This window comes from Thermomyces lanuginosus (assembly GCF_041956635.1).
Source record: "Thermomyces lanuginosus strain ATCC 200065 unplaced genomic scaffold VTN49scaffold_19, whole genome shotgun sequence".
Classification (NCBI taxonomy): Eukaryota; Fungi; Ascomycota; class Eurotiomycetes; order Eurotiales; family Trichocomaceae; genus Thermomyces; species Thermomyces lanuginosus.
Genome location: NW_027192353.1, coordinates 98,967 through 109,019, shown reverse-complemented (window position 1 = coordinate 109,019; position 10,053 = coordinate 98,967). Strand labels below are relative to the sequence as shown.

The following is a 10,053-nucleotide window of genomic DNA, read 5'->3' as shown; positions in this document are numbered from 1 at the left end:
TGAAGTCTTCCTCGAATCTCTTCTCATCTATACCCATTCGTTGTTCAGGACTTGGTTCTCCTCCGCGTCAAATTTTGTTTTTTTAATGTTCCAGAGCTGATGTGTTCCTTCATAGGGATGTCGTGGAACAGAAGGTCCCAGGTGCAGGAAGCCCTGGCCAGATGCAAGCTGCGTCTCATGCGACATTATCAAGAAAGAGCCAAGCAAAGTCACGTTCAATATTACGCGAAGTTGGTGTTCGATTGAATCTAAAGAACTCTCTCCGAGAGTACTTTAGCAGTAGATGACGGTATGACGCCACTCATAGAGAGTGTGGCTATTTGTGGTTAATTTCAATAGAAATTACTACTTACGCCGCCTTACACTACAAAGCTCTGCTACGTAGGCCAATGTCGGAAGCAAGCGTTGAGAGTACTCTATTAGTCAGTTCCCTAGTCATCCATTTCCTCCCACTCTTCATCATCCGGGTCGGAATGGAACCCTTGTTCGCGCCAAATATCAGTGGCAAGTTCAGTCAAGTCCTCATCATTCAAACGAATGTCTCTTTCTGTTTGAGTCCTCGGCGAACGGAGGAACAACCTCTCAAATTCAATCACGAGCGGGCCACCGCGTACGATGATTCTTTCGTCGCGCTTGAAGACGGTGATGATTTGTTCTCGGCACGGAGGTCCATCAAGGCCACAAGGACAACTGCGTCGTGCCCATTTCTCGAGAGTGATTTCCGGACTATGTCGGTCGATTTGCATGGTGAGAACAAATTTCACTGCTCCATCGGCCTGGCGAAGCCAGAAATGCACATCAAACATTAGCTTCCAGGGTGTTCCCGAATGAGATATCTCCAGCACCCCCGTCGGCCACTCTTGACCCCGGCCCGGTGGGAGTGTCCATGGACGCCACCCACGGTCTGCTCGTATGCTGCCCTCCTCGCCATGGCAGGTCCTACAGCAGCTGGACAGCCCGCTGCGAAGGCCCACAGCATTGAGAGCACGCATCAAGAGGACATTGAACGTCAGATTCGCATACTCGTGCGCTCTCGAGACCGCTCCTCGAACGAGTAACAGCTCTTGACTCTTATCGTACGCGAACCAGCTGTGTCCGATGACAGGGTCGAAAGCATTGCGAAAGAAGTGTGTGAGTGTGTTTTTGTCTACGCCGGTAAAAAGCACCCATTCATTTTCGCGGATCTGCTCCTCCTCCGAATCCCACTTCCACATGCTCCAGAGTTGGTGTATTCCCTTGTACTTGATTCGTTTGACGCATGGCTCCAGGAACAGGAAGCCCTGTCCAGGTGCAAGCTGCGTTTTCGACGACATGGGAGCCAAGGCAAGCTCTTTGATTGCACAGGATAGTGCTGTTTCGAAGCTATCGTTCAACCAAAATCCCCGCCGAGTGCTAGTTCTACAAAGATGCACCTTGACCGCTCACTCGTACTCTTAAGTGGTGACGTCACTCTGTCAGGTACGAAGGGATGGCGTTTGATTGGTTGAGATGATGATTCCTTTCCTAATACAGTAAGTCGTACATTAAGAACATGCACACCCCCTCGGAACTCGCGGTAACCTTGCAAGTCAAGGACGGCATAATGACGATGGCGTCCTATTTGTAGGATACTCACCGAGGGAAGGTTAGGAGATATTGAAGACGATGCAATCCACGGAGTTTGCAACATGCACATGTTATTCCCTACCGCGAGTGTAATCGTGGGCCTACACTACGAAGCCTGGTACAACTGGAAAAATAAACTCAATGAATTGCGACCTCTGACTGCCAGATATCCAGGGATCTCACCGTTATGTATACATAGAACCGGATGCAGCAGGTAAACCAACATGTCGGAATGAATAGTTACTCTATTCAAATCACTTTCCCTCCGAGCCCAATTGAATCTCAGCACTGCCGCATATCGACTGTTGCTGGTTCTGTTGAGAGGCTATGTACTGAAAGCTTCACGTGAATGTTAAGAGTGGTCTATGTTGACGTTTTTCTTCCACGGACTTAAGGCGGACTGTGATGTGTTTGTTGACACCCTGCGTCGCCTCCGCATTGGTCGTAAACGAGTGAGACGAGCCTCTATCGAACTGCAGGTTAGAACCGACGCTGAAGAGCTAACATAGGTAGATATGTTACTGAACGACGCGCGTACCTGATTAATATTGCGCTCTTTCTTTCTTAACGCCTTTCTAAAATCCTCTTGCGCAATCGAGGACGAATCACTCCGTTACCGTTCAGAGCGGTTGTATCCACAAGACTTCAAACATTTTGGCCGCGGATTTGAAGTCCATTTGATGCAGACGCCTTCGATGAACCTTCCCAAATGTCGTCTAGAAAGAAAGGTTGCACCAAAGCCAGCTTGGATGGTTGGATTGTTTAATATTTGGTGATTTGGCATTACAAGAGGAGTAGTGATTGGCTTTCGAGCTAACCGACAACAGGAAGATGCGACTGTCAAACCATGAGGATGTACTGTTCATCCGAGTTCCAACGTAGGGATAGGATCAAGAGCAGCAAAGCCTCCTAATATTTTACAATTTACTTCGTAATGAGGCAGGAACCACTCCGTGGGCACTTTCCCATATTGCTATCATGGCTATCACCGTCTGTCTCCTCTGCACATACTATCCGCTTTACTGACTGCCATGACCTTCAACCTTAATCCACTCAGTGACAACATCGCTCGCGTGATAGAATGCCAAATCGGATTAACGGCAGAGCGAAAATTTTGGCGTGTTTAAGGCTTCGATGGGAGACGGCTGCTGACCGATTGCCATTCTGTCAGCTTCATGCCACGAGGAGTATATACGCCCTGACCGTTCTATGAGTTGCGCGCAATGAAAGGCATGCATGCAATTCTATTCCCTCGGCCATGTCGCAAAGCCGAAGAAACGCAACCAGTTCTTATTGGGCCTTGTCCAAACCACCCTTTTTGAGTGCAGAGTCCGTCCTACTCAAATTTCTATCACATGAGCGATTTCAGACCCTTGGTCTGCGATCTTAGGGTTATGGTGACAATGGATAACTACCACCATCTGCTGCACGTTCTGCAATGGACCAGGATTAGGGTTGGATTGGTGGACACAACGATCAAACCACCCAACCCGACGGTTGGGTCTAAAGTTTTAGGACGATCAACTACACCCAGGCTACCGCTCCCCTGATACAGTTCTGGTCTAGAAAAATCGAATCATTTGATAAGGACGATAACGCTAATCCAGAAGCAGTTAGCGGAGAGTTCGCAGAGGCACAAGAATTGAGGTGATCCGTGCGCGTCGGTGTGGGGGCAGAACTCCGCGGATTCTGGCTGTTGCTCCATTCCACGGCTTCGACGCCTCAGACAAGCTGACGACGACACCCAAAATCTCCGGTCAGAATGTTTTCATAGGGGATCTGGTCTGGAGCGTATGACGACGAGCGACGCGTAATAATTCATTGTCCATGCGCGTGACTTGGGAGTCGGTGGCGAGATGAATCCGGTTTTATATCTAGTAGCCTACTTACTCGTACTAGTGATCTTACTAGTCTACTAGTTCAAACTTGATGTCTGAAAGCTTTGATCAAGTTGTCGCTTGATTGCCACCTGTTAATATGTCGAGCTGCGCTCAAAACAGTACTATCTGCTTTTCAATGTCGGACCTCCAGGAGCCGAACGCCGACCCTTTCAGACAATGACAGAGGTTATAATGCCGCCCGTTTTGTAGGAAGACAACACTCCGTACTCATACGTAGACGAGAATGGCATGCATCAGAGCGCCAATCACGACAATGTATTTACGGAGAGCTGTTGTCCAGATTCTTCCCCAAAAGAGAAGCCCAACGCGTAAAGATCTAGACTGCATACTAACAATTCCATCGGATTCAAAGAATTGTTGCTCGAGTTCGGAAACCTACGACTCTTCCCGAGTACGAGAAAAAAAAAAGATCAATTCAGAAGCTCTTTGTTGTCGCCATCATCCGAGTTCGGCGCGTTTGAAAAGGGAATATCTGTTGATTACAACGAATTATCTCACCGATCTTGTTGACGATGTGGCCACTCTGGCCTCAACAAGAAGAAAACCACAAAAAAAATTCACCGTTCAAAGAGTTTTGCGCAAACCCAGAGATAAAAATAACAAAATGGCGGCAGCCATACCGAATCAGGGATAACATTGCGCCAAGAAGGACTTTATTTAGAAATCAACGGATATTCGCTCCGCATTTTGCCCCACCGAGATCGACGAATCAGATCGGCGGGTTTTACCATTTCATATGGAGAGGGGAAGGAGAAGAGACGAACCATTTGTGATTGATAATAAATAGATAAATCTTCCCCCATCCGCCTTTTTTTTTGTTGGGAAATTTCCTATCTTATCTAATATAGAAATGGACAATCTGGCCTGTTGCTGACATGTTCTTTATCCTTTGGTCAAAAGATCTGCGCGGGTGGATGAAAGAGCTTCGACAAATATAGAGGACAGAGAGAGAGAGAGAGAGAGAGAAAGAGAGGGAACTCTGGACAACGCGACAACTCATTGCCGTCTGCACTCTGCAGGGTCTGCCGCCCGTGCAGGTGGTCAGACAGGCCAGAGGGCTAATAATATCAAGTTTGGCTTATATTTCATTGCTTCGGCCCGGTTTCGGTCTGATCGGTTCTTGGACTGCGACGAAAGATTGATCTGATTGATGTGCACCATTGCGACTGATTGATCGTGCGACCCAATACTCAACAACATCAAAGATGATGCTCCTCAACCCGTCAACATCATCCTCCATCAATCAACCCACTTCGACGACGACTACGACCGCCAACAAGCGCCCAAAACTCTCTCTTCAAACTACAGCGCTCCCACCAAGAGCCTACGCCACTTCCATCTCCTCCTTCTCTCCCTCATCAGCGCACCGCGCCACCTCACGATTCTCCTTCAAGACAAATGATAACAACAACAACAACAACGCGAACAATGAAGATGACGATGAAAGCGTGATTCCTTACCCGCAGCCACGCGGCAATGTCCGCAGCATTTTGCGCAACTCACCATACGGACGTCTCGGGAGGCGCCGAGGCGCATCCTCTGCGGTACCACTGTCGGCCCTATCAGCGAGTGCCGTGGGGGCAGAAACAAAACACGTGTTTTTCCCGCCAAGGAAAAAGGTGCGGTTCGCGGCGAGGTTGGCGGAGGTGATTCCTAGGATTGCCGAGGAGGAGGAGGAGGAGGAGGAGGTGGCTCGGGATTCGGATGGCGAGGTGGATACGCCGGCAGATCCCGATGCGGGAGATTTGCACGGCAAGAAGAGGCTCCTAATTCCGAAAGAGCCGCACAATGAAAAGCCGACTACTACCTCGGCATCAACTTCATCGAATGATTCGGACGAGTGGAAGAAGAAAAGATGGTGTCAGAAACGAACGATTACTTGGCGCTGGACTCTCGACGACGACGACGACGACGACGACGATGATGATGATGGTGAAAATGACACCGTTAAAAATAAAGTCCGTGATGAGAAGAAACAACTATTGGGCTGCCAGGAACATGATCGGGATATTCCACCCGCTCCGTCATTATGACTATATGGTCGGCGTTGGATGGTACGATCGTTTATCTTCTCTGACATGGTGTTTTACTACTTTGTGTTTCATTCAAGGGATTTATTCGATGGCGTGGGTTTTGTCTTGCTGGTTTGCGTGATCCTGGGTATCGTTTCATGATACTACATATTGAACTTTTCTGGACATACTCTGCATGATTCACGTCATGAATCATAATCAAAACCTATGCACATAATAGACAACATTTTGAAAGAATGATGGATAGATTTTATCCTCCCGTCTCCGTCTCCACGTCCGGTTCCCGCCCGGATAATCCACCCATCCCGAGCTTCGCCTTGACTTTCCCCAGCGCAAACTGCGCTTCGTGTTTGACGAATACCGCGTTCCGCGCTGGCTTCCATTGCATCATGCCGCGCTGCTTGCGGCGTTCGGTGCGCTTGTTGCCTTTGTTGCCAGACTTTTCGGGGGAGCTCGTCATTGTCGAGAGCGTTTCCTCGGTGGAACTCGTGCTGCTGCTCGAAGCAGATCCGTTGGAAGTGGTTGGCTCTTTTGCCGGAGCTGAGTCCTTGGAAGGAATCGACCCATTGCCCGGAGGCGTAAGAGGAGGAGACGATGGCGGTGGAGGCGCAGGAGGAGGCTGCTGACCATGGCGAAGCATGTCTCGGCCATCGATGAGCGACTTCTCGTGAAGTGCTCTCGTCTCCTCCGGTACCTCCAACGCGATACCATGCGCCGGGCGGATCCCCTCCGACACGCACGCCTCCCACGACTCAAACGTCTCGCGGGTGTCGTTGTCGACGACGAACCGTCCGTGGCTCTCGTCCATTCCCGATACGAACCGCGCTTTGAACTGCAGCCGGCCGACCTCGGTCAGGTCGTTCAGCGACTCCAGCCCCAGGGATTTGTAGTTTTCTTCTGTAATGTAGTTCTGCACAAGGCGGTCGCCGCGCCGCGTCGTCCAGATGGGCAGGTCGATGGGTGTATCCTCGTTGTCGACGAGATGCTGCAGCCAGAGCACCGAGTATGCTGCGGCACCACGCTTGCCTGGATTATGGAACTCAAAGACGACTGGCGACCGGTACCGGTGCTTGACGGGGAGACGGACTTGTCCCGGCAAGGACGCCAAGTCGATGGTGGCATTTCCATCACCGCCGGTCTTGCAAGCTGACCGCGGGATCTTGTCCATGCTGCCCCCCGTGCGCAGCCGGATCTTGACTTTGTGCGAATACCCTTTCAGCGCGATCTGATCAGATCGAAATTCAAACGTGCCGACGTCCCAGCCCAGCATCTGTGGAGGAAGCTTCGTCTCAACGCTACGGAACAGTAACGAGATTCGGATCCGGCCGAATCCAATTCCGCCGTCCAGGGGATACCACCGCGTCAACTGCGAGCTTGTCCGCATAACATCAGAAAGCTTGAGCGGAACCACTCCGAGAATGGGATCGTGCTCCCGGTACCGCTGATCCCGCACTGTCACTGTGACTAGCGCAGAGCGCCAGTCGCGGACAAAACGCTCGGTCCCGGCGTTGAAGATGGGCTTGCTGCTGACGGCTTTGGCTCGGGTTCGATAGACCTGCACAATTAATATTGGCCCCTAATTTAGAAGTGCGCAGACGACCCACCAATTCGTCATTCAGTAGAATTGTGCAGTAGCTTGTCGGAAGATCACCGCCCTGCTCCTCGGCGTTCTCTCCATACGCCTTCGCCGGTTCATACTCATGGCCTTTGCGACTCCCTTGAGTCCCCTTGATGTTCACGAGCTGTAGATTGACAATCTGATGCACGACAATGCTGCAGATGCCACTCGGCCAGAGAGGATCCGGCGGCGTGTGCGTCACCGCGTCCTCCTCTTCCGTAGTAATCACGCCCTTCTCGTCCTGCAGTGACGGCTCATCCCGGAGTGTTTCCGGTAGCTGCTTATTCTTTCCATCCGTTCGCATCTCTGGACGCAGCCGCGGCTTACCGAAATAACCAACCTCCCAATGTAGCTCTCCTGGCATGCTGCTACCCTCATCCATTCCCTGGAGTTGCGACACCTGCTGATACATCTTTCTTGGATGTTGAATCATCTTCTGCAACGACACCTCAATCTTGCCGACGATGTCGTCCGCAGTGTTGCGATCAGAATCCCAGAGTTCCACGCTCAGTTTCTCGTCTGCCTTGATATACTCTGGGTTGACCAGCAGCGCCGCCGACTCCTCCCAAATCGGATTGCGATCGTCCGTGATCACACGGGTGCAGTACATGGGCTTGCCGTACTTGGAAAACGACAGGTTGATGTACGGATCACTGCCACCACCGTTGCTACCGCGCTTGTCCTGCTTGCTCAAACCGATGGCGCGGTGAATACGCACCCAGACCACTCCAAGTGCCAAGGTGTCTTTCTGGATGTCGTCTCCCTTCAACATCATGCTGAGATCGAGCGACATCGACTTGGGCGCGACGTAGAGACTCGCTGCCGTGCTGATGGCGGAGTTAACAAAGTTAGAGATGAGCGGCAGATTCAGGATGTTGACCCCCTTCTTGACCAGCGGCACGCAGCCCGCCTGCACATGCGGCAGGCCCATCAGGCTGAAGGTCAGCGACTTGGCAAACGGCGGCTCAGGTGTCATTTGCAGCCGGAGGCGCACCGTGCCAACCAACTCGATCAGCTCGGTAAAGACGGGAAACGGCACGCCAAATAGGCCCTTGACTCCAAGGTAAAACACGAGCTGCATGTGCATGTTTCGTGCCTTGGCTGACGCACTCTGCCCGCTCGGCTCAGCATGGTAGGCAAAGGATACCTCAAAGTTGTAGTACTCGCCGCCCTCACTGTCAGCGGCCGCGGCTTCAGGGTCTTTGTGCTTTCTATTTTCCTCGCCGGCATTGCGTTTCAGGTTCTCAACATGCTCGTCTGGCAGAGACCGTATGCTCAGGATTCGGACTGGGTTGTTTCCTTGATCAATCTCGGCAACCCGCACGTTCTCAATTATTCCCGGTACAGAAGCCTGCATCACATCTTCCAGGGTGTCTGCGACGCCTGCGAGCATTTCCGGGTTGAGCAGTCCCCAGGTCACTCCCAAAAAGGCATTCAGCCATTCTACAGACTCGGGCAGCAGGTTTGCCGTTGCCTGGACACCCATCAGCATTCAAACTCATTGTCCTACTCGGAGCGATTGCACCCACAGTCTGACCACGCAGCTTTTCGCTCTTCCATTCCATCTCCTTTCCGCTGCGGACGACCTCCTTCATCCAGAGATACACCCCCGACGCCAGACAGGCTGCGAGCGGGATCAGGCCCCAGAGCGAGCCTCCAAAGGCCTGACCCAGAACGACGACGGTGACCACAATGCCCACAGATAACTCGGTTGCTCGCCGCTCCAGCTCCTCGAACATTGGCTGGTAGCTGGTCGTTGGGGTCGGGTGAAAGAGAACATTGGTCTTTCCCCCGCGGATGGGCACGTCTGTAGTGGTGCCGGAGGCTACGGGCTCCGGCGGCGCTGTCAAATCCTGCTTCTGCTTGTACTCTTCCAAGGGTTGCGAGGTATCGGTTTGGAAATCCTGGAGTGTATTAGCCTCCTGGACAGTATGTCACTTAAGTGCACAGCATACAGTTTTCTTTTCCAGGTTTGCATTCGGCACGGTCAGCTACATCTCGTTAACACTGATTTCTCTTCTCTCCCTTCTCTCCTGCTCTCTCTTCCAGCGCACCTTTGGATCCTCCACGCTCTTCATATGCTGCTCGCCGACATCCTCAATCTCAATGTCCCGTCCCGTGACCGGGTCAGTCACCTGACGGGCATTGTACTTGCCCTTATCGGGTTTCTCGGGTTGCTCCTGCCGCTGACGGGCTTCCTCGTCGATACGGCGGTCGCGCTCCTTCTTGTCTTTGTCGAGATTCTCGACAAACTGCTGGATAGAGGGGATTGGGTTCTGCGCGCTCCAATGGGCGGCCGGCCCGTGTTGCTGCGCCATTATGGAAGGAGCGAATTCAATAAGGCAATTGCAAACCCTGAATCCAGAAGCTGTTTCCCATCTCTAATATAGAACTGGGTTGCTGGGCCCAACCCCAGGGTCATTACGTCATGGCTGCTAGCCCGCACCGGCTCCGGCGCTAGAGCCGCCAGGGCCAATGGCAGCCATGACCGGCCAGAGGGTTCCGTGGTGTGCTGGCAGATCCTGGAGATCCTGTTTCGACCAAAACCTGAAGAGTCGCGCAAGACGGGCCTGCGTCATAAACCATCAGAACCACAGCCGGAATCAGTAATCCCATTCAATTCGTGAATGGGACTATGATGCATGTTTGGAGACTGTATGTGGCTGACACCTGGCCCATCCATCCGGCAATTGAATTTGGCGTTCGATTCCGCAGAGCACTCTGGTTGTAATGAGTTGATGCTTGGATATTAGCAGTGGTTTTTTTGATCCGGAAGCTGGAACACTTGAGGTTCAGTTGAGATGCTTCGTTAGGGCTTAGGGCTCAGAATGCCAAGTGAACACGTGCGAGGCTAGCCTAATCAGGTTAAATATTCTACTTGTACTCGCATGTGATT

At 51.9% G+C, this 10,053-nt stretch overlaps 4 protein-coding genes across 4 annotated transcripts; 2 read left to right on the top strand and 2 right to left on the bottom strand.

The window, feature by feature from the left end:
- Positions 1–431: 431 nt before the first annotated feature.
- VTN49DRAFT_631 (uncharacterized protein) lies at positions 432–1,313 on the bottom strand (the record flags this gene model as incomplete). The annotated part of the gene is made up of 1 exon (XM_069414464.1): positions 432–1,313. One exon carries the CDS (start codon positions 1,311–1,313, stop codon positions 432–434), a length of 882 nt encoding a protein of 293 aa, XP_069270991.1.
- Positions 1,314–3,662: 2,349 nt separating this feature from the next.
- Positions 3,663–4,653, top strand: VTN49DRAFT_630 (uncharacterized protein; the record flags this gene model as incomplete). The annotated part of the gene is made up of 2 exons (XM_069414453.1): positions 3,663–3,691; positions 4,407–4,653. The coding sequence occupies 2 exons, from the start codon at positions 3,663–3,665 to the stop codon at positions 4,651–4,653; spliced, it is 276 nt and encodes a 91-aa protein (XP_069270990.1).
- Positions 4,654–4,711: 58 nt separating this feature from the next.
- On the top strand, positions 4,712–5,539 carry VTN49DRAFT_629 (uncharacterized protein; the record flags this gene model as incomplete). The annotated part of the gene is made up of 1 exon (XM_069414441.1): positions 4,712–5,539. One exon carries the CDS (start codon positions 4,712–4,714, stop codon positions 5,537–5,539), a length of 828 nt encoding a protein of 275 aa, XP_069270989.1.
- Positions 5,540–5,789: 250 nt separating this feature from the next.
- Positions 5,790–9,475, bottom strand: VTN49DRAFT_628 (uncharacterized protein; the record flags this gene model as incomplete). Its single annotated transcript, XM_069414430.1, has 5 exons — positions 5,790–7,094; positions 7,144–8,631; positions 8,687–9,061; positions 9,113–9,148; positions 9,212–9,475. The coding sequence occupies 5 exons, from the start codon at positions 9,473–9,475 to the stop codon at positions 5,790–5,792; spliced, it is 3,468 nt and encodes a 1,155-aa protein (XP_069270988.1).
- Positions 9,476–10,053: the final 578 nt, after the last annotated feature.